Here is a 25,148-nt window from a genome sequence, read left to right as displayed (position 1 = left end):
TGAGCCATAAGTAATATAACTGCCTTCGAGAACAAAGTCTGACAGAAAGAAAGAAAGAAAGAAAGAAAGAAAGAAAGAAAGAAAGAAAAAGAAAAGAGAAATCCAGCACTATATCCCTTAATGTACACAATGTCTAGCACCTGGTCAAAAATTTATAGACAAATGACAAAGTGGGAATGTGACACATTACCAGGAGGAAAACCAAGCAATAGAAGTAATTCCCAAAATTACATTGATGATGGAATTAGCAGTCAAGGACATTAAAACACCTATTGTAAATACATACTAAAAGATGTAATAGTAAACATAAATATACTGGGAAGAAATAGTAAAATATAAAAAAATCCAAAATGGAAATTATAGAGATGAAAAATAAAATATCTAAGAAAGAATATTTTAATAGATTGGATTAACAGCATATTAGACATTATAGAAATAAAGATCAGTGAACTCAAAAACGTGGCAATAGGAAATAGCCAAATGAAGCACAGAGACGAAAAAAAGCCCCCCAAAACTAAAAGAAATGAGCAAACTCTCAGTACTCTATATAGTAATATCAATGGATATATTATAAGCACAACCGCAGCTCCAAAAGGTTGGGAGAGAAAAGCAGATCAGGAAGAAAAAATACCTGAAGAAATAAAGGCTGTTAAATTTTCAAACGTAATGAAAATGTAAACCCAAATCCATAAAGAACAACAAATTCCAAGCAAGATAAACACAAAGAAGACATTATAATTAAATTGTTAAAAACTGCTGATAAAAAGAAAAATATTAATATCCAAAATAAAAGGCCCTTTACATACAAGAAAGAAAATAATTAGAATAAATTTCTCATCAGAAACTATATGAGAGGCAAGAAAGGAATAATATCATTAAAATTTTGAATGCAAAAAAAAATTTTAACCTAGAATTCTATTCCCTAGGATAATAAAATGACATAAAGCATGGAAAGAAAAAAAAATATACTGTCAACTTAAACTTTCAGACCAAGTGAAAATATTATTTTTTTGGAAAATTAAGGCATAATAAATTTTTTCCTTTATTTTGTCTTAATAAAGACTTTCTTAAACAAATAAAATCTGAGAGAAGTCATAGTCTCAGGCCAGCACTGCTGTAAATGTTAAAGAAAGTTCTTCAGAGAGATGAAAATTATAACAGATAGAAATTTGCGTTTATATAAATGAATGAAAAGAACCATAAATGGTAAATGTATGGGTAAATATAAAACACAATAATGTTTTTTCTTATTTTAAAAAGACAATTGACTATGTAAAGCAAAAATAATAACAATTTATTTACACATAAAACATGTGTAAGTAAAATGTATTACAACAATAATCCAAAGGTTGAGAGGGTCAAATGGCAGGATACTGAGTAGGGTTCTTACATTATACATAAAGTAGTACAATATTATTTGAATACAGACTGTGGCAAGTTAGTGGTGTACGTCATCAACCACAGAGCTACAACTAAAACAAAACAAGGAGGTTTAGCTAGTAAGTCACTATGGGGGATAAAATGGAATGCTAAGAAGGAAGGCAGAAAAACAGGAAAAAGTAAATAAAGAACAGATGGGACAGACAGAAAAAAAAATGAGGAAATGATTTATTTGTATCCAACCATACCAATTATTATAGTAAATGTAAATGTACTAAACAACAAAAGGCAGAAATTGCCAGACTGGAGATAAAAGCAAGACCTAATTGTGTGCTGTCTGCAAGAAATTCACTTTAATACTGTGTGCGAAAGTGTTTACCAAATGAATTCAAAGTGGGAAAAGCTTAAATTGCTAAGATAATAAGCAACTCTTCAGTGATTTTTGGATTAGTAATTTTTCTTCCAACAATTGATGTGATCCTTTGAATTCACTAGAGCAAATCAGGACAATACTTGGTTATACTTTCTTAGCTATCACTCTGTTTTTAATCTATATAAAGCTGCTCATGAATGAAATTGTCTATAATTTGATTTTTCATAATTATAACAAAAATTTAATAATTCCTGTTTTTATGAATTATTAAGGTTTTATTACATAGGAATTTTGTGATTAAACATTACTTGCTTTATCAGAGAAGAAAAATATATAATTTTTATTTTCGAGAATAATAAATACTGGCATGTAAATAAGGACAAAATTAAACTGTTTCATTTTTTAACTCTGCTGTTAATTCTATCCATAAAAGAAATTATTATTGAAAAGTAGCTGTGGATTCCAAATCCAGCATGGAATAAATTGACATTTACATCTGTAATCTAAGATAAATCAAATATATTCCAATCTACTTTTTTAAGGTTCCTCAGCATATAGGGTTTTTTCCAAAGGTCCTTCTTTTTTTCTTTAATCATAGTATGAAAACAAGTCCTCATCTAAAATAGAAACTTTTCTGGAGAAACCATCTTGAAGACATATGAAATGTCCCTATGTTACAGGTCATAAGGAAAGGAGAAGTGAGCTGCTGCTGGATTTGCACGGCCTGCAAAGAGAATGAGTATGTACAAGATGAGTTCACTTGCAAAGCTTGTGACCTGGGGTGGTGGCCCAATGCAGATCTAACAGGTAAGAGCTGTCTCACTTGTAAAACTTATCTCTGACTATTGGCCTTTCAAATGTACCCATTGTTTAAGTGAGAACAATTATTAGTTCATGTCTATTCAATATTAATTTACAGCGTACATTCTTTAATGCTCATGTCAAAGAGGATTCACAAACCTCTTATAAGTTTTCTGTAATCTATGTTGAAAAGGAAATTCATTTAAATCTAAATAAAATTGAATTGATGTGTGGTAGGATATTCTTTTATAGGGTTTCCTATTTTTCTTTTTTTGGAATTATTATATATTTGAAGGTATTTCTAGCCACTTGAATTTATATTTGCAAACATTTCTTGAACATCTGCTATGCAAGAGACACTATTGTAGGCCCCAAAAGTACACAAGTAAATGAAACCAGTCCCAGCTTTTATTTTTCTTAAAATCTATCAGAGAAGAAGCATGTGGAAAAATATAACATAATTATTAATATCATAGAGATATTTATAAAGTGCTATAAAATTTGTTAAGCAGATAAAGAATTGAAAGGAATTCTAGACGGAAAGTAGAACGTGGGAAACATGAAAGTTTATAACACATTTGGGGAAACCACAGAACAAGAATGTAGGGTTGGTCCATAGACACAAACGCCCAGTAAAGCAGTGGTCGGAGATGAGACTGGACAAGGACGCTGGCAGTGGACGGCAGAGTTCTGTGTGACATTCTTCTACATGTTTGGACTTTGTCTTAATTACAGGAGAACCACTGAGGGTTTTTTTTTTCTCTCTTTTTTTTTTATTTCAGCATATTATGGGGGTACAGATGTTTAGGTTACGTATGTTGCCCTTGCCCCCTCCACCCCCCTAAGTCCGAGTTTCAAACATGTCCATCCTTCTGGTGGTGCGCATTGCATTCTTTGTGTATGCGTACACCCGTCCTCTCCTCCCTCCTCCCCCTCCCATTCCCCCTCCCCCCTGCCCAACATTTTTTTTTTTTTATTACAGCATATTACTGGGGTACAAATGTTTAGGTTACATATATTGTCATTTCTCCATCTGAGTCAGAGTTTCAATTGTATCCATCCGCAAGACGGGGCGCACCGCACCCATTAGTTGTGAATATACCCTACCCTCCTCCCCTCTCCTACCTACCAGACACCCGATGAATGTTACTACTGTATGTGCACATAAGTATTGATCAGTTAATACCAATTTGATGGTGAGTACCTGTGGTGCTTGTTTTCCATTCTTGTGATACTTCACTTGGTAGAATGGGCTCCAGCTCTATCCAGGATAATACAAGACAACCCAGGTGCCCATCAATACATGAGTGGATTAATAAAATGTGGTATATGTATACCATGAAGTACTTACTCAGCCACAAAAAACAATGGTGATCTAGCACCGCTGAGGGGTTTTAAAGCAGTGAATGATGTCATATCCATGTTTCTGAAGGATGCCCCTGGTGGTGGTATGGAGTGTACACAGCCTAGCAAGAAACAAATCAGGAAGCTGTCACAGCAGTCCAAGTTCAAAGCGTATGGACTAAGGCAGCTGTTGTAGGAATGAAGAGGAATAAATGAAAGCAAGAGATGGATCAGTAGTAAAACCAACGGGAGTTTATACATTTCCTAAGAGCAATGTTCATATATGTGAATTTTATTTTTCATAGACCCTGGTATGAGCTCACACATGAGAGGTGTTTACCAAATGTTTTTCATCAATTTTAAGAGTCATAGAGCCACGGAGGCTTTGTCATCTGAATACTTAGAGACTTTGGCACGTGAAGAATCTAGCCCCTCATCTTAGAAAAAGGAAGCTGAGGCCAGAGAGGTGAAATGGTGTGCACAAAGTCAGGCAACTAATCGTTAGAAGCAGAACCTAGTTCACTAACTCCTGATTTCATGCCTGCCTGGGTGCTGTTGAAAATCACCAGAGATTATTGTAACATTCTTGATGGCTGGTCCCTTTTTTTACTTTCTTCCAAATAAGAATATGAGACTAAGAAATCATGCAGTTTATTCAAAGCACATGAAAAATGGCTGGGTGGTAGAACTAGGTCACGTAACTAAAATTATTCTTATTAAGTGCCAGTACCTTGAAAAATGTTAATTCTGTTAGAAAAAAAAATTAAAGTAAAATGAGTATCAGAAAGCTTTTAGAAATCACCTAGCACAAAGACCCTTTTTAAAGAAAAGAAATGTAGATCAGAATATGATATTTTTGAAGGTACAAACTGCATCTTACTCATCTTTTTATTCTCTAACTAAAAACTGGTTTTCGAACTTTCATGTGCCTAGAAATTACCCAGGAATTACCCACCTCCAGAGATTCTCCTTTGCTAGTTCTGGGGTGGGACCAAGCAGAGCCTGATGCATTTAGTCAGTGTCCCACCCATGGAGAAACGCTGCTCTCTGGCACTAACCTGATAACCTTGATCATAATAACTACCTAATCCATGCTTGTTAAATTGAGAGAATTAAGAAGAAGAAGGGATTCAGTCAGGTTCATCGAGGTCAATGCAGTTGGTTAATAGAAAAATTACAATGAGATCCAGGAGCATTTGTCCCCCTAATGCTCTCTCACCCTGCCATTTATCCCATGGTGGCAAGCAGTAGACTGGCTTGGAAAAGCTTTTCCAACCTCCTTCTGGACTTCAGCCTCCCAGCCCACTCACTTTGTCTCTCTTCAATCTTTATCCTCCTTCTCAGTGTGTGTTTCCTGCCAAGCATCTTTTTCTTACACAAGCAGGCCCCCTTAGATCACCATTGTGTTCGAGAGTTGAGTTGACTTCATAGTCATTTCTCTCATCTATTTGACTGAGATCACAGCGGACTAGAAAGAGGCTTACAGACAAAAGTGACCTCTTTAATAGGTTGATCCCAGAAGTCAGAAGTCCTGGCTTTGAGGTTCAAAAGTTTTTCTCTTGTCTACATTCTTTTGAGCTTCCTCAAACTTTTCCTGCTACTCTATTTTCACTTCAATTAGGGCTTATCTCATACATGAAAAAGAATTTCTATTCTATTTGAAAACATTAAAATACAAAAAGATATAATATGCTGTGATAATGAACCAAAAGTCATATATTTTATTCCCTGGAGTTCTTCCACTGAGGGATTATTGTATATTGTCTTCCCACTGCCAAATGATCACTCCATTTATTAAAGTTCTTTAATTTGGCAAAGTATAAAAAAACTCCTTGAATATAAATAGATGAATATTAATACAATTATCTTTTTAAAGATTTAATATACTATGATCTATCATGTGCCTAAAAGTCACTTTAACATTCAAATGAGTTGAGCCAGGCAGCAGCTGAGACTCTGACGTTAGCTAATAATGACAGGTAAGCAGCTACCCTTATCAAATGCAAACCTTATCTTTGAGGTCTTTCAGAATATACACTTCTCATACTAATTTATATTTACATTTTAATGACACCTATTGTTTCTGCATTCCTTCTAGTCGCATACATGAATGGAAAATGAGGTCACATTTGCCACTTACTTGGTGCCATGTCAAGCACAGAGCAAGGCCACAGTACATGGCAATGTGGTGTTGGTGTTGCCATGGTAGCGGTAGTTGTGAAAAGAGAAAACACACAAGCATAGAATACCAAAAATCAGTAAAAATTCTTAGAAAAGCAAGTGCATTGCCTTTAAGTAGGTATTTGGTTTTATGTTTTTTTTCACTGAATTTTAGTAAAAATGAAAAATGCCTTCTTCTTTGAAAAAGTTTATTTTGCTGAATTAAAATATACTTTTTACTTTTAATAGTGTATTAAAATATACCTAGAATCACTTTAACAGATAGTTACTTTTTATATACACTCCAAAGATTCTAATATTAATGAATAAAAACTAGCTTGTAAGTAATTTTTAAATTTACATTAAAATGTGTTGTTTTTTGGCTATGAAGAAAAACTGGTGTATTTCTTAGAGGAAGTGTTTTTTGAAGGTGTTAATAAGCTTCTTATATTTTCTTCTTGTGAAATTGCACATTTTAATTCAGCATTTAAATTTCATACTTTATTTCTTATGATGCAAAAACAGGGATCTCTTCTGCCATGATACATAGCTTGACAGTAGTTTAACAATTCACAGACCAATTATATGTTATCCAAAGCTAGGTATTTCTTATAAAAAGTCAAATAGCGTAAGAGGATTCCTTAGGAAGACAGACTACATTAATTTTTTCGTACAAAAGAAAGCACTCATATTTAATAGAAATTAACTAATTTTAACCATTTTTCTCCATCCCAACAGTTGCCCCAATCTCTCACACTACGGTATAGTAATTTATTTAATTCTATACTACACACTACCACCTGTTTTGTGCCAGACATTTTTTTTGAGAAAATAGGGATATACAGGTGAATGAAGCAAAGTCTGTATCCTGAGAGAAGAGCTTCATATGAAACTAGATATATAAATAGTCAATTATAAGTCCCACAATAGGTATATGTGTAAAATGTCATATAAATGCAGAGAAAGTAGCAATTATTTTTCCCTAGGAAGAGAAAAGCCTTCGCAGATGAGAGGACATTGAATTAGAATTAAAATTTCACTCTATAGAATTGTATTGAGTTATAATAGAATTATCATTGATATTAATGTAACAACATTAAGGAAGTTTTATATGATTATGCAATAGTATTGTAAATGTTATGAATTGTCCCAAGACACACTGGATAAAATAATTTTTGTCTTTCTTTATTTCTTGATTCATATTGAATTTGACTTGATCTCATTGGAAAAAATTATGATGTTAAATTTTAGCCTCCTCCAATATATTTGGATCTTACAAGCATCCCCATATTTGGTTCAAAAATTATCAGTAGCCCCTAGTCTTCAGATCAGTGTTATCAGCACTTTTCTTTGATTTTGCTCAGTAATTTGTAGTTTGCTTGAAGGAAACTGACTCATCTGACAGCTCTGAGTTTTCAAGGGTAACTCTAACCATGGACATGTGCCAGGTCCTCAAGTTCTCAGGGCCTCAGATACAGTTACACAACTCCCAAGGCGTTTTCTCCTTTTGAATTCTGGGGGTCAGGTAGACACTACTCGCCACTGGCTGAAGGCAGTCCCCACCCTTTCTAGTCTTGGGATACACAAACACACCTGGGGGTGGGATAAATCTTTTTAAACTTCAAAGCAGGACAAAAAAACCACACATTGTAATTCATATGTGGGCAATATGGACATTGTAGCTAATTCCCTCGAGATGGCAAAGCCAATGCTTTTCAAATTTAGGATGTCAAGAGAGAGAGAGAGAGGAAGAAAGGAAGTAAAGAAGGAAGGAAGGAAGGGAGGGAGGAGAAAGAAACTGCAACTTTTAAGAAGCATATTAAAAATGTAAATTATCAGTTCCAATCTCCAGGGGATTCTGTTTTGGGTGGTTCTGGATTGACTTTGAAGAGCCTGGTTTCCACATACGAAAAAAAAAAAAAAATCCATAATCTTCCCAAGAGGTAAAGCAATCATAGTGGAGTTGAAAGTATGTTTCTGGGTGTTGTCATGACAAACTGCTACTATTAACACAAGAATACTTATATTCCCTTTTAGCATAAGAACATTTTTCTTCATTTGTATATGGTATACTGTATAAGATAAAGTTATAGCTAGACTTAGACAACTTTATGATTATCTGCGAAGTTGCTGTAGCATCTGTCTTTGACTTTTGGCCACATTACTGGAACTTGGATTTATGATACACAGTTTAATATTTGAAACTCCATTGGTGACAACCAAATCCAGTTAACTTACTGATAGATTTCACCTGGCGTAGCTGATTAGACAGCCTGACTTGGCTACGTGACTTGACGGTGATAAAAGACTCCACTGGGAACTTCTGTCTTAGCTGACTCAAAGCCAATATTGTCGTACAGATCTTGGTAGTTCAATTCACAGATGAAGTATGTCCATGTGTAAATAAGGACCTAGAAAGCTTGCATCTTGATATCCCTTGGTCCCGTGGTGCTGACCTGCTCTTTCTCTCACTGTATTATACCTATTACCTTTAAATAAAATTATGGCATTAGTGTCTTCTACGAGTCTTCTGAATCTTTTCAAATATCTGAACTCATGAAGTCTCTGAATATGCACAGAGTACCATTAGAAACATCAGTGTAACATACCTTTGTACTATTTCTTAAATTATCTTTACTAACAATAGCTTGATATAACCGAATTATTGAGTTACAGTGATGATTGTCTCTAATAACATCTAGGCGCAGGAAAATTCCTATTACTAGCAAGGAAAACAGTAAAGACAAACTCAAATTTGTACAATTTAGAATCAGTAAAAAAAGAAACATGAATAAGCAAGAGTATACAAAGGAGTGTATGATATACAGAAGGATCTTCTTACGATGATCTTGCACAGAAAATCATTGTATTGTCATCAGCGTGCTCCAAGTTTCTCAGGTTAGCAATCAACTTCCATGACCTTTCTGTTTCTGGAGACTTACTGTAGAACCTCATTTTGAAATCACTAATGGATATAATCATCAGTAATACTAAGCTTTTGGTTCATTTTTTCAGGGGATTGGGAATGATGAAGAAGACATCCTTGCACAGTTTAAATTCATGCATAAATGTTCCAGTGAAAATGTCACCATATCACTGGATTCTTAAATTGGAAAATTCCAGCTAAGAAATAACAATTTAATCATATTTTAGCCATTGTGAAGATTGTGGCCTTTCCACAATGAGTGCTTCAACCAATTGAGAAAATAAACACACTATTTGAACTGGTACATATTCACAAATTATAGAGGGAAACAATCCATTTGGACATGTTCAAAGGATTCTTTTTTTTTATTTATTTCAGGGTATTATGAGGGTACAAACATTATGGTTGCACTTTATGTCTTTGCCTCACCCGAGCGAGGGTTAAAGGCATGCCCTTCCCCCCTACAATGCTCCCCATGTCCTTTAGTTGTGGGTTTACCCCCGCAATCAGGAAACTATCATTAGAGCGAATAGATAGCCCACAGAATGGGAGAAAATATTTGCTCTCTTACACATCTGATAAAGGGCTGATAACCAGAATCTATCTGGAACTCAAAAAAATCAACAAGAAAAAATCAAACAACCCCATCAACAAATGGGCAAAGGAAATGAACAGAAACTTTTCAAAAGAAGACAGAATAATGGCCAGCAAACATATAAAAAAAGGCTCAACATCTCTAATCATTAGAGAAATGCAAATCAAAACCACAATGAGATATCACCTAACCCCAGTGAGATTGGCTTCTATCAAAAAATCCCAAAACAACAAATGCGGGCAAGGATGTGGAGAGACAGGAACACTCTTACACTGCTGGTGGGACGGCAAATTAGTGCAACCTCTGTGGAAAAGAATTTGGAGATACCTCAAAGAGCTAAAAATAGAAATACCATTTGATCCAGCAATAGTACTGTTAGGCAACTACCCAAAAAAACACAAAACATTCTACGATAAAGACATCTGCACCCAAATGTTTATGGCAGCACAATTCACTATTGCAAGGATGTGGAAACAACAAGTGCCCATCAATCCATGAGTGGATTATTAAAATTTGGTATATGTTTACAATGGAATATTACTCAAAGGATTCTTTTGCAATTTTATCAGTCAGTGCCCCACCTTCACAATTTTTACAGATTGATTTAATTACAAATGAAGCATAAATTGGTCACATCTTCTGCTATCCTGGACGTGTTTTCTCATTAGTATTTAACTTGGTGACAAATTCTTCTCTCCTGGAATTATTAATTTCATTTTCTCATGAGGATTTTATCCATTGTTCATTGGATATTTTATCTGGTGCTACCAGATGGCCATTCTGGTTTTGCCAATATTATCTTCATGGATCTTACAACATGATCATTTTAGAAGTTTTTTCAGAATATTTTCTGGCCCGATTTTGAATACTTGAACTTCTCCAAGGATTTTTTATAATTAATAAATTATTTTTTGTTGTTTTATATGAGACCCTTTGGTAAAGACTTTTAGTCAGGGCAGACTGTTCAGCACGGTCATCCCGAAAATATTTAAATTATATTTCTAAAGTATTTTTATAGTATCTATACTTTTTATAGAGACTCTTCTACTGTGAGTCTCAACCTTTATGATAGCAATCATCAAATTATTAAAATTATTGTTTATTTTCAAAGAATATCTGAAGACTTTTTAAAACATGTATTTACATCATATTAAATAATTAATTATTCTGTAAACATACCAGCTATTAGTTTATTTATCTGTTCCTTTATTTTAGCAATTTGATGTACCATGGAGAAGGCCATGAAAGAAATATTTAGGTTGAAGTAAAGTGCTGGATTTTATAACACTCACTGTTTATTGCTATCAAGCCTAACTTCCCTTTTCTTTTCTTTTTTTTTTTTTTTTTTTGAGACAGAGTCTCACTCTATTGCCTGGGCTAGAGTGCCATGGCATCAGCCTAGCTCACAGCAACCTCAAACTCCTGGGCTCAAGCAATCCTTCTGCCTCAGCCTCCCAAGTAACTGGGACTATAGGCATGTGCCACCATGCCTGGCTAGTTTTTTCCTATATACATTTTTAGTTGTCCGGCTAATTTCTTTCTACTTTTAGTAGAGACGGGTTCTCGCTCTTGCTCAGGCTAGTCTCGAACTCCTGAGCTCAAACGATCTTCCTGCCTCAGCCTCCCAGAGTGCTAGGATTACAGGTGTGAGCCACCGCTCCCAGCCTCCCTTTTCATTTTTATTACAAGACCCATAGTAAAACAATATTAAGTCAAAAGTTAGTACTGGAATCTTCAACATTATATGCTGTGCTGGGACACTTTTGCATGACATAAAGACAATTCTAAGATTCTCTTTCATTGATTAAGATTTATAAAGTTGCTGTATGATGAGTATTACATCAGTGGATGGTAACATGGGAAGAAGTAGCAATAATGCATAAGTAGTTAATTAACTAGTACATGATGTTGGACAGCTCCTGTTAGTAACAGATTTATTACATATGGTAACATTAGATTTAAAGACCTAGTACAAGAACTAAAGGTGTTTTGACTAATTCAGTTTATTTTGCAGTTGCCCTTAGGCACAGAGTGTAAGCATTAGCTATTGAATTATGTTTGGATTTAATAGGCTAATTGGTTATCCATTTCTGTATTAAAAATTATTCCAGAACTTAGTAGCTTAAAGCAACACACATTTATTATTTCACATTTTCCTTTGGCACAGTTTAGCTGGGTCTTCTGGTTCATGATCTTTTTTGTCACAAGTCTGGGGTGGTGTCTAATCTAACAGCTTGAAGGGGGAGGGGTATACTTCGAAATTCATTTATGTGATTGTTGGCAGATTATAATCCTTAAAGCTTGTTGGACTGAGGACCTCAGTGTTTTGCAGGTGGTTAAATGGGGACTGCCTTCAATTCTTTGTCATGTGGACTTCGGCAACATATCAGGTTGTTTCATCAGAGCCAGAAAGAGAGAGTTTGCTAGTCAGATGGAAATCATTACCTTATGGAACCTAATCTTGAAAGTGGCATCCCGTAAATTTTGCTATATTCTACAGACTAGAAGAAAGTCACAGACCCTGTGCATACTCAAGGGGAGGGGATCATACAAGGGCATAAATACAAGGAGGTGGGGATCGCTGTAGGCCATCTTAGAAGCTGCCTACCACAATGGACAATGGTTCTTCCACAGTGCCATGCTGTTAAGTTAATCCACCTAGAGCACAGTGTAACCTTTTTACATTAGGTCATTAAATATGAAACGTCCAATTTTTAATCAAAAGTTTAGTTTATTATATCTCAAACACAAATCAGTAAAATTAATCAAAGTATGTGCCTAAACTATCAACACAGTTTTGCCATCTTAATGGTAGCTTGCTTTTACCGGCAGCAAAGAAGCCTGGAGAGTGAGTGGTGACGAAATCACAAAAGGCGTTTTCCACAGGTTGTTGAAAATTGAATATTTATTTTTCCTTGCAATAAGTGGTCCAGAGCCTGGAAGAAGTGGTAGTCAGTTGGTGCAAGGTCTGATGAATACAGTGGCTGACTGAGAGTTTCCAAGTCCCACTTCTGTAGTTTGAGCAGCGTTGTTTTCTGGGATATGTGGTCTCACAAAAGGATTGTCTCTGTTGATCAATCTTGGCTGCTTAATTGCAAGCATCCTTATCCTTATGTCATCCAGTTGGTTGCAGTAGACATCATTGTAATCGATTGAACAGGTTTCATGAAGCTGTAGTGAATAATACCAGCTCTGGGGACCACCAGACACCATTAGCTTTTTTTGATGAATATTCAGTTTTGGACTGTGTTTTGGCACTTCATCTTTATCCAACCATTGTGCTGAACACTTGTGATTGTCAAAAAGAATCCTTTTTCATCACATGTAACAACACAGTGTAGAAATGTTTTGCCTTTATGTTGTGACAGCAAAGAAAGGCAAGCTTTGAGATGATTTCTCTTCTGATGCTTGTTTAATTCCTGCGGTACCCATCTATTTAGCTTCTTACCTTGCCCATTTGTTTCAAATGGTCCAATATTATTGGAATAGTAACGTCAAACCTTGCTGCTAATTTGCTCATAGGTTGAGATGGATTTGCTTCCACTACAGCTTTCAGCTCATCATTATCCACCTTGGTCTCAGGTCACCCACATGGCTCATTTTCAAGATTAAGATCACCAAGAATCAAACTTTTCAAACCATCGATGTATTGTGTGTTCATTAGCCACATCCTTCCCAAACACTTTGTTGATATTTTGAGCTGTCTGCAGTGCATTAGTTCCACAATGGAACTCATATTAAAAAATAACACGAATCTTTGACTTATCCATGGTTTCACAAAAATTGCTCTAAAAAAATTTTCAGAGAAAAATCACAAGCCAAAATGTGAGTTTGAAAGAAAGAGGATGTACCTTTGCAATAAAAAAACAAAACAAAACAAAACGAACAAAAAAATCCAGGAAGTGTCAAAGTGTAATGTCACAGATATCAACTATCAAACTTAGTACTTAAAGAAATCAGGCATTCCACACTTAATAACCTAACATTTATACAAAAAGAAGGAGTCATGATAATCTAGGTATCTATGATGATCTGTTCCAATCATCAAGAACATTGATATGCTGTGTTAAATCCATCTTCATAGTTCTCTGGAGTCTTTTGTCCTTAGGGATTCTGTGACAAAAGCTATTTCTTAGATAATTTCTTGAATTATATTTAACGTAGATATTTTGATGTTTAGAGCAGCTATAATTTGATCATGTGTTGGAACTATAATACATGTCTGGAAGTAGAGCCTACCTATGAAATTTGTGGGATTTGTGTCACAGAGAATAAAGAAGTATTCTTCCAATAATAATCTCAGCTATAGGTTGGAACATAGGATTGTCTTTATTATTTGAGTGGTCTTATTAAATCAAGGTTCCTGATTTTTTATTAATAATTCAATTATTGGTAGACATAAAGGCACCCATACCAATATGAGAGAGATATTACTTCCCTTGGGATTTCAGACAAAGGACAGGGAATTCCTGGATGCCAATGTCTGCCTTGGAGTTAAGTCATTGGAAAGATTTTGGGTAGTTGTCCAAGTTTTAGCCAATGTTTTTAAGCGACACTTCTCCTTTAGTATGTACAGGTTATCTTTTTGATAGGCTCCTATATCATAGAGACTAGAGACCATTTTATTTGGTTTACCTAAAGATCCACAATTATATTGATTTCTAGCTTATTTACCTTTTAAGTCTATTAGAAAATGTCTAGCCACATATCAGATATTTTATAAATTGGAAATTTTACATTTTAATTTTGTTTTTCTATTGATTGCACTTATTCAGGATGTCTAAGACCATTTGCAGAGGAAAAGATATGGTCCTCTTTAAGTCATTTGTTGAGTCTACCCCATCACTATTTGAACATTTCCCAAAGTTTATCTTTCATCTTTATTTAGTTTATAACTTTGAATATTTATTAAAAGGAAACCTGAAAGTGCCTTATGTAATGCATTTTCTATTTTTGGTTTTTCAATTTTGCATGACTGAGTTATTTAAATCTTATCTTTTCTACTCTGCTGCTTTTCAACACTTTTCTTCATGAGAGGCTAGCAATTAATTGAATTAATTGGGACATATTTGTAGTATGAATAATAAGTATCTAGTAAAAATCCTCAATTCTATAACAAATATTTTTCCCTATCTCCCTGAAGTTTTAAAAAATCTTCAATTATAGCTCTTAATTTGGTTCTAGAGCAGGGTTTTATTAGATACAACTTCTACAGATCTGACTTATGTTCTAGAAATTTTAAAATGTGACATTCATTTCTAATAAAAACTCTGAGGATAGAGTAGCTCATTTAGGAAGCCAAATAAAATTGCATAGAAAAAGAAGGAAATGCAAAGAGGGTAGCTTTCAGAAGATTACAAAGGCCTTGACAAAAACTCTCTCTGAATTTTATTTTATTTTTCAGTATGCCAGCAAAAGGAACTGACTATTGACTATTTGATATTTTATCTCCTAATTTGTCTAGATCTCCTTTTTTTATTTCAGCATATTATGGGGGTACAGATGTTTAGGTTACGTATATTGCCCTTGTCCCCCCTACCCCCAAGTACGAGCTGCAAGTGTGTCCTTTTAAACATTTTAATTTATTGATTTTTGTCATATCAAATGTCCCCATATGGCCATTGTTATTCTAAATATCTATCTATCATCTATCTGCTATCTATCTATCTATCTATCTATCTATCTATCTATCTATCTATCATCTATGTATTATCTATCTGGCCTTTACCAGGGAAACAAAAAATGTAGGATTAAAGTGTAGCCTTATATGGGAAGCAGGAGTTCTTCCAGAAAACTATTGAGACTTAGACACAGTCTCAATTTCTGATATACAAGAAGAGATGCCAGTAATGTCAGTTAAGAGTCTGTGGTTGTGAATAATGTTTTAGATTCCCAAAGCAAACAGGGTGTAGAAAGGCATCGCACAATCACTAAACAAAGTGATCTTTCATAATTGCCAATGTAGGAAGTACTCTTGTAAAGACTTTTTAAGGGACTTGAAGCTAAGAATGATCAATCACTTTTTATAAATCGGTCATCAGTTTAATGATCTCCAAACACTAGCACCCAGAGCCAGCTTGGATTGGACACTTCCCAGGCCTGTGCTTCCATCTGATCTCTATGGACCAGCCCTTACACATTCAACAGAAAATATGACTGAAAACAAAACAAAAAACACACGAAGTGAGACTTTGTGTATATAGGCAAACAATAGCAAAAGCAAATAAAACAGGAGGGGAATAAGAAGATATGGAAAAAATTATTCATCAGATTTGTGTATCTCTAAAGTAAAATTTTTGTGGACATTATAAGAAGCTTATGTCTAATTACCAAATCGCACACATCAAAACCAAAGATTGAATTACTCAATGTAACAATATATGTGTAATTTCCTTGCACGAAGACCCAGGTTTAATGGCCTTATATAAAGGCCTACAAATCTTAGGATAACCAAATAAATTAAGCAACAAGAGTTCAGTAAAATTGCCAGAGCTAGAACATTGTTGAGACTGACTCTTACATGGCAGTACGTGGGAAGGACAGAGTTTGGGGATGAAGGGCCCACAAGTGAACCTGTTGGTCAGAACATCTCCTGGAATGTTGCCAAATAAGGGCATTCAAAATGATCTTGGTGAAATCTTTAGAAATACAAAAGATGATAAGACTAAATACACAAAATTTTAGAAAGAAATGCAAAAGCTGAATTTATTGCTTATTATAGTAAAGGATAGCTATGCTAGTCAGATAAATTTTCTCTGAGCAGAAAAGACTGCTCATGTTATATGAGGCTTTTGGAAAGTGTAGCGTTCCAGAATTATGCAATTTTTGGAGCATGAGCTGGTTGACATCATCTGTAGAAATGTAATTACTCATGTGAGACTGTTGTTGATTGGATGACACTCATTTATTGAAGCGATTCTGTCCCTGTCTCAGAAGCAAGGGTTGACACTCTGTGGTTGACATGCAAAAACATGTTCATTGACACAAGTTGTTGATTGACTGAACATGTTTAAGATAGGTTCTGGTGGTTCTTTGTTGCCATGGCTACAGAACAATGAGTCTTTTCCTAAATTTATGAAAATGATTTTATTCTCACAATTTGGAAAATACTGGCCCAGACCAAACATATAATCCTCTAAAGGGATTGTTTCCAGGGCCTGATAAATTTTTCTTTCACTCCGAGATACAAAACAGATTTTATTCTTTATCTAGAAGGAAAAGATAAGCAGGACATTTAGAAACACAATGTTGGTCTCTCCTTTCAAGAGATAGGTGAAGGGAGATTTCAGTCTTCCTTGGTATGTCTGTTAGAGGCTACTGACTCAAAGGCCCTCGGATGCCAGACGCAGATAATTCATGACTAAAGAAAAGGGATGATACTCAAGGTGAGTAATGCAGAGTTATGTGATAAATAGAAGAATGCAGATTCTTCCAGAGAATTCAAATTAAATTTATGTTTAAAACACTCTACTGGCCAAAATATATTTGTCTACGAGCTGGACTTGCTTATAGACAATGAGTGCATAAAAATAAAAATTTTGTTAGTTTATTTCTTACTAACTTATTCTATTACATTATCACCATTCACTGGAAATGCAGTTTTGTTTTGTCTTATTTTGTTTTTTTCTCTTTTTCTGAAAGCGTAGAACTGAGTTCCATCTGCAGAGTGGCATCCATTTATAATGCTGGTGCTGGAAGAAAAGATCATTTTTATAGGTTCAAGAATGTCCCCATTAGGCCTGTGATGAGATTAGATTTGGGGAGAAGATTTACAATGGTGTATCTTTATTTGTGTAACAGTGAAGCATTTTCCAAAAGCATAAAAGAACATAAATCATGAATGATGCAAACATAGCCGTGTCTCTGGTAACTAGTAAGCACTGTCATTATCGGTCAGCAAAAACCTTGGATTCATGTTAAAACGATTTTTCTCATCACAGGCTGTGAGCCCATTCCCGTCCGCTATCTGGAGTGGAGCAACATAGAATCCATCATAGCTATCGCCTTTTCTTGCCTGGGCATCCTTGTTACCTTGTTTGTCACTCTCATCTTTGTACTGTACCGGGACACACCAGTGGTCAAATCCTCCAGTCGGGAGCTCTGCTACATCATTCTAGCTGGCATCTTCCTTGGTTACGTGTGCCCTTTCACTCTCATCGCCAAACCTACTACCACCTCCTGCTACCTCCAGCGCCTCCTGGTTGGTCTCTCCTCTGCCATGTGCTACTCTGCATTAGTGACCAAAACCAATCGCATCGCACGCATCCTGGCTGGCAGCAAGAAGAAGATCTGCACCCGGAAGCCCAGGTTCATGAGTGCCTGGGCTCAGGTGATCATTGCCTCCATTCTGATTAGTGTGCAGCTAACCCTGGTGATAACTCTGATCATCATGGAGCCCCCCATGCCCATTCTGTCCTACCCAAGTATCAAGGAAGTCTACCTTATTTGCAATACCAGCAACCTGGGTGTGGTGGCTCCTTTGGGCTACAATGGACTCCTCATTATGAGCTGTACCTACTATGCCTTCAAGACCCGCAATGTGCCCGCCAACTTCAATGAGGCCAAATATATCGCCTTCACCATGTACACCACCTGCATCATCTGGCTAGCTTTCGTGCCCATTTATTTTGGGAGCAACTACAAGATCATCACGACCTGCTTTGCAGTGAGCCTCAGCGTAACGGTGGCCCTGGGGTGCATGTTCACTCCCAAGATGTACATCATTATTGCCAAGCCGGAGAGGAATGTCCGCAGTGCCTTCACCACCTCTGATGTAGTTCGCATGCATGTTGGCGATGGCAAGCTGCCCTGCCGCTCCAACACTTTTCTCAACATTTTCCGAAGAAAGAAGCCAGGGGCAGGGAATGCCAAGTGAGTTATCTGACCTGGGTTTTTCTCCCTTCTATTTTCTCTCTTCTGTCTCTCTTCTCTCTTCTCTCTCTCTCTTCCCCTTGCCCTCCACTGTCTCCCTCCCTTCCTTCTCTCTCTCTCTTTCTCTCTGTACCTATTTTCTTCTATTTGTCTGAATTGTTTTCTTCCATTTCCCCAATGTTTTCTATTCCTTTCTTAATCTTTTCTCCCTTTTTCCAATTCCATATTCTGTTTCAGTAGGAATGTAGAACTGAAGGTCCTCTTTGTATTTTCATTCCTTTGAAAGAACAAGGAGAATGAAACAACAAGCAGCTGAGCATGTTCTCATTTTTGCCTAAAAGCTGAAGCTTCAGTTCTGCCTGTAACATTTCCCTCTCAAGTGAGTCCTCCCTCTACGGAGCATCAACATACCTCTGGAGTCTGGGTCAGAGAGGCAAGCACTGGTTCTAATTTCTAGTTTAGACATGGTGAGGATATGCTTCTGATTTATTTTCATCATTCTGGAACCACATTATTATTAACCTGGGTGGAAGGAAAGGAAGCTTAGCACTTGGGGAAATTGCCTATTTCAAAATTTTATTACAGCTGAGCACCAAGTGTGTCTTGAGAAAAGGTCCTTTAAGCAACTATCTTATTGTATCACTCTTATTTATTGACCTATAATGTATATTATAATAAAGATAATCCACAATACTATACATGAATTGGGCCATCTCTACTGCAAGGTCATGATCAGAATAGCTTCTTAGTCACAAAGTACCAAAAAAAAAAAATAGTAATAATAAGGAACCAATTAAGGGTGATGAGCCCCAAACTTCAGAGTTGGTGTAAACGTCAAAGTCCAGGTGATTTCTATTGTGGTAATTCTTCTGGGTAGTTTCTGTAATAAAACCTTTCCTATCATTTCCCTGACTCTCTTTTGAGAAGAAGCGTATGTTAGGATTTGCATGGGTCATCTCTTTTAGAGACCCATGAAAACACATTTCATGTAACATTTTTAATTTTAAAAATGCACTGATGCTTGGCATTCTAAGGGTAATTGAATTATCCAAAAATTAAGAAATATTTCCTGTTAGCATTATTAATTTTGCTCTTTCAAACAATCTTTACAAAAGTGAAGAATTTTAATAGAGGTAATTATAACATACACATTGTTTTATAACTATTCTATCCATCTAAACCCAACAGCAAGGTAAAGGGGATGGATGTTATCTCCCCCCATTTTGTAGGTGAGGAAACTAAGCCACTGTGAACTTGTGTAACTTTTAAATATAATTTCACTGAGCCATTCTTTGCCAAGGACTTAACTTGTATGAATTTTCTCATCTTAACACATGCCAAAAAATATATATGCCTTAAATTTCTGTGTTTTGTATCGTTATTTGCCAAGCAGCAACCTGTGCATCTTTTACAGAAATCATATACTTTGATGGACCAATGAGGAAGTCTATGGAAAAACATATCTTTGAAATCCATGAAATTATTATTATTTCAAGTATAGACATCCCTACTAAGTTTTTTCAACGTTAGAATGGAGCCAATAACTTATCCCTACTTCTTGCTGTATCAATTTTAAGTTCTTTATGTTGATCATAACAGTTGCTCATTTTTTTTTTCCCTTGCCATTTTTTGTTTAATTTTTATTTTTTAATTCTAGGCAACCTCCCCTCAGTATGAGCCCCCTGGCAGGGAGTTATTAGCAAGCATGAAAAAGAAAACAGCAGGGTCATGAAATGAGGGGGGTGAATAGACAATTAGCCAGAGTCCAGATGCAAAATGGCATTGTAACAATTTTCATCAAGAGGGAAGGACTGAGAGGAAACAAAATGAAAAGAAAGAAGACACTCTTTAAACCAGAATATCTGTAGGGTTTAAGAGATCCCCTTTATTGTATCACATATGGTTTTCTGAGGGTTCCATCATGTGGTCCACCGTCATCAGCTCCCTGTTTCCAACTTTCCTGCTTTTATTATGGTTCTTCAGAAACTTTCATGTGATTTTTGGTTATGGGTCGTTTCTCAAAACTCTTCTTCTAACCATTTAATGAAAAGAGAAAACCTATAGAATCAAGATATCTTGTGTTGGTGCCCAGGAATGTGCATTTTTTTCAAGTTTTCCTAATGCTTCTATGTATAGATGTGGACACCCGTCCAGGACACCCATAGCTAATGAATAGTGTTCAGTGCTTGCTGCTGGCATGAGATGGAGCTATCTGATGTCACATTACCGATGCTGAGCCCTTCTCTAGCGGCAGGCATTGCCGTGAGAAATCACCTTCCCACGCCTGGAACTGCTTTCCTTACATTCTGAGAATAGTCCTTTCACCATTATGAATTTAGAAATAAATTTCGTGTGAAATCTTGCTTTTGAAAGAAAAGTTAGCTTGGTCTAAATTAACTGGATTGGTTGTGTAGGAAGTGCTGGTTTCATCAGTAAATTGTTTAACTATTAGCTGTAATTTATCAATCATTACCAGATTAATATGCTAAGGAATGTATTTCTAATTATAACATGTAGCTTTCTTCGTGCACTTTGTAGCTTCTCCAAGATGTACCATATATATAAGATGACTCACGGAAGTTTTAAACTTCCATGGAAAACAGTTACTTGTTACTCACTTTTATCATTTATCCTGCTATTGCTTTTACAGGGTGTTCCAAAAGTCACCTTAAATAAAAATTTTATAAAATTTTGTAATGAATATTTTATAAATAAAGGTACATTTAGCTACAATTTCCCGTTTTCCCTATGTATGGTGACTTTGGGGACAACCCGTATTGTAACTCTCTATGAGAATGCAATTTCAAAATATAACAATAATCTCAGTGCCTACGTTGTTACCTTTCCATGTCACTTAATGTTTTCCTAGTTTGTCTCCAAAGTTACAAAAACCACAAACAATCTAATATTTTCTACAGCTGCAAAAATATAGTAGAATTTTGTCAACTGAAGCAAGGGGCTGGAGACTCTAAAGAACACATCATCCAATGAGTTTATGACTATTCAGGATGTGTAATTCCTACGTTTATGATACACTGAGGGTGTTCCGCATTCTGCATATGTAGCTATAAACACAGAACAGATGCTATGATGAAGAGCTTCCAACTGATCTCTCTGTCTGAATATTGTTCTGAGTTGTAAGTCCAATGACATTCTCATGACAGGCGGTTTCTGAGATACATGGGAGGGATGATGTTGCTTCTCTGCTTTTGCAAAGTTTACTTCAATTTTTATTTTACACACAGCCAAAGATATGCCAAACCAAAGATTTGAGTATTTGCTTTACATTTTCTGGAATGTAATTTAGGAGGCGTTTAGTCAATAAATTGGGTGTTTAGGTTACTTGAGTTATTTATAGACAGAAGTCCTTTCAGGCAACCCTATCCTGAAGATCAAGTGAAGATGCCTTTGACACTTCTAATTTCTTTAGCTGTTATTTTAATGTACTTAAATGGGAAAATATTTTGGCCTAAGATAATATAAACATATTGGAAAAATTATCTTTCTTGGCATTAGAGAAAACATACAAATCCATAGATAGTTATAAAAACTAAATTATTTAGATCCAAGTTATTTATCGCTTCCTTTTAAAGCAAAATGAGTTAGCATAATTCAACTGAAAAATTAAAATGTTATGTAAATGACATACTTCCTTTAAAAAAATTATATCAACGACTAAATGTTGAAGTAACATTTCTAGTTATTTTTTGGATAAATAACCTCAATGAGTGCCAAACAATCTGATGGCACATGGAGCTAAAATGTGACAATATACTCTTATGAACTTTTGCGTACAATTGCAAAACTGAAAGCATTTATAGCCCTCCAAAAGTTATCAGATTAATACAAAGAAGTAATTTTAAAACATAAATTCCTAAGTGAATAGAATGTTATTATGCTTCTGTGATTGTTTCTTAAGCATTTGAATATATGTTTTTACTTAGTGCAAGAGCTAAGTGAAATATTAAATTGAATGATGCTCTGTGGAAATTTTCCTTTTCATTTTCTTCTAGAAACATATTTTGTCCACCAGTAGAGTTAAATAAGCCTATGGCATTAGTCATTATGCCCTGGGTAAGCATTTTGATGTTTTTTCCTCTCTTGATTATGAAAGGAAATATGATAATCCAACAGATATCACAGTCAAATAGTGTTTTCTTCTTTTTTTTTTTGATAAGGCTCTGATTTATTTTTTATAGCTCTGATAATTTTTTATTATGTTTAATTGACACATAATAATTGTATATATTTATGAGGTACAGTATGCTATTTCAGTATCTCTATACTATGTGTAATGATCAAATCATAACAATTAGCATATCCATCACCTCATTTATCATTTCTTAGTGTGGAAATGTTAAAAATTCTCTCTTCTAGCTATTCGAAAATATACAATAAGTTGTTGTTAACTATAGTCACGCTACAGTGCTATGGCAAAGTAAAACTAATTTGGAAGAATTTATTCAATATTCTGGCTCATAAATGAGAAAATCTGTCATTTTGAAATTATTTTTTCCCTTAATCACACAGTACGTGGCGTTAAAAGTTATTATAATTCTTCACTTGATTTTGTTGTAAACATCAGATTTTATTGAAGAATTTGTCACAGAATTTTACTACTTGGTAGTAATATTTATTGAGGATCTACTACTGTCCATTCATTCATTTTTATAATCAATCATTATTTCGACAGTAAGCTTGAAAGTAGTTAGGCACTTGGTACGGTGCTAGGTAATATTCAGGATAAAAAAGATATAAGAGGCAGACACTGGCTGTACCAATCCTGCAATATAGTAGAGGGAACACTCAAAAATATAACTAAATATACTATGTTAGAAACCATAATAGAAGACTGATATAACATTTTGAGTATCTAGGGAAGGAAGAGATTAAGTCCAGCTAATGAAGTAGTATCTGTGGAAGGACTGGAAAGATTTATCAGTAGAAGTGGTGTTTGAACTTGACCTTAAAAGATGTTTTTCAGCAAGACAAATTGTGCTATCATGAGACCATTTCACATATAGAAAATAATGTAAGTGACAATTCAGAAATGTTAATGCACTTTTTGGGCCACAGTATGGAATTTGGTGTGTACGAAGCACATAGAGAGATGTAGTGGTGGGTAAATTTGCAAATGCAGAAAAAGGATAGAATATAGATAATGGTCAGTGTTCTAATAGGAAGTTTAAATACTTTTCCTATAAATCACAAGATGCATTAAAGGTTTTTGTGTAGTTTCATGATCATGTGTAAGCTTTCCTTTATGGGAAAAGGTTGACTATAGAAAGACTAGTTAACAGAATGCCACACTAATCCAAATGACAGGTTAAAAAGAAAAGCATTAAAGTAGAGCAGTTGAACCCAAGGCATGCATATAAAAATGTTTTCTGAACTTAATTTGTTGTAACTATAATACCAGTTATATAAAGTGAAAGAAGTAATGAAAAATAGAATAGGATTCTCATGATTTGAGCTTGGGTGAGTGGAAAAATACAGCTACCACCAAAACAGATAAGGAATACAGGAGTGGGACATGGGTAATGATAAGTTGGGTTTCAGACTCACCAATTGAAAATGCTATGAAGACATCCAAATGGTGACATCCAAGAGGCACTTAGAAATTTAAGTCTGGAGCTCAAGAGAAAGGTCAATGCTAGGGCTCTAGATGTGAAGATCAATTGTCAGAATATCTAAAGTGGCCAAGAGAATGGTTATGACATGAAAAAAGAAGAAAATATGAGGAAGAACATTAGCGAATAGTAACACTTAAGAGGTAGGGTAAAGAAGAAAAATCTGAAGGCAATAAACGAATTGTAATCAAAAAGAAAAAGGAGAAACAAGAGAGTGCAGTATTGTGAAAACCAAGGACAAGATTGTCTTTATCTGCTCAGGCTGCCATAACAAAATGCCACAGGCTGAGCGACTTAAATTACAGAAATTTATTTTCTTGCAGTTCTGGAGACTGAGAGTCTCTGATCAGGATGCCACCATGGTTGGTTTCTGGTGAGGCCTGTCCCCTTGAGTTACAGTCAGCTGTCTTCTGGCTGTGTGCTCACACAACCTCTTCATTATGTGAGCGCGTGCGTGCACATGCGCGCACACATATTTATATACAGAGAGAGAGAGAGAGAGAGAGAGAGAGAGAGAGAGCACTCTGTGGTGGTTTTTCTTATAAGGGCATTAATCCCATCCCAGGAGCCTCATCCTTAAGACCCCATCTAAACCTAATTACCTAGTAATAACCCAAAGGCTCCATCTCCAAATACAATCACATTTGGGGTTAGGGCTTTTTCACATGAATTTTGAGGGGGCACATACATTCAGTCCATAACGATAGAACTTGGGATCAGGTCCTTGGAATCACCAAGGATAGAGACTTAACTTTTAAAAGTTTCAGAAATATGATCTGGATAGACGTTATATTGCAATAAGTTGAGGAGTTTGGCATTAAAGGAAGTTTGACATTAAAGGAAGTAAGAAATTTAGACAGTATTTAAGGACGTTGAGAAAGAGGAAAGTATGATAGAGGAGAAATTTGAGCTTACTTGTAATATCTGAAAAAGGAGCCAACAGAGAAAGAAAAATTGAAAACACAAGAGAAAGATCATATGATTTACTCTGAGAGGCCCAACCTAGAGCCGCGCCATTAGAATAGAGCCATCTGACATCAATCAACAACTGCCACAACGAAGCACCAG

At 35.4% G+C, this 25,148-nt stretch overlaps 1 protein-coding gene across 3 annotated transcripts in view; it reads left to right on the top strand.

The window, feature by feature from the left end:
• GRM1 (glutamate receptor, metabotropic 1) overlaps positions 1-25,148 on the top strand; it is a 496,050-nt gene that overhangs the window by 435,792 nt on the left and 35,110 nt on the right. For all 3 annotated transcript variants that reach the window (XM_012655532.1, XM_012655534.1, XM_012655533.1), the window contains 2 exons: positions 2,434-2,560; positions 17,520-18,450. In XM_012655532.1, coding sequence (XP_012510986.1) covers positions 2,434-2,560; positions 17,520-18,450 — 1,058 coding nt within the window. The remainder of the gene's footprint in view (positions 1-2,433; positions 2,561-17,519; positions 18,451-25,148) is intronic.

The sequence above is a fragment of the Propithecus coquereli genome, unplaced genomic scaffold, assembly GCF_000956105.1.
Source record: "Propithecus coquereli isolate 6110/MARCELLA unplaced genomic scaffold, Pcoq_1.0 Scaffold48, whole genome shotgun sequence".
Lineage (NCBI taxonomy): Eukaryota > Metazoa > Chordata > Mammalia > Primates > Indriidae > Propithecus > Propithecus coquereli.
The sequence above is the reverse complement of the archived record's forward strand: the minus strand, read 5'-3'. Positions and strand labels throughout refer to the sequence as shown.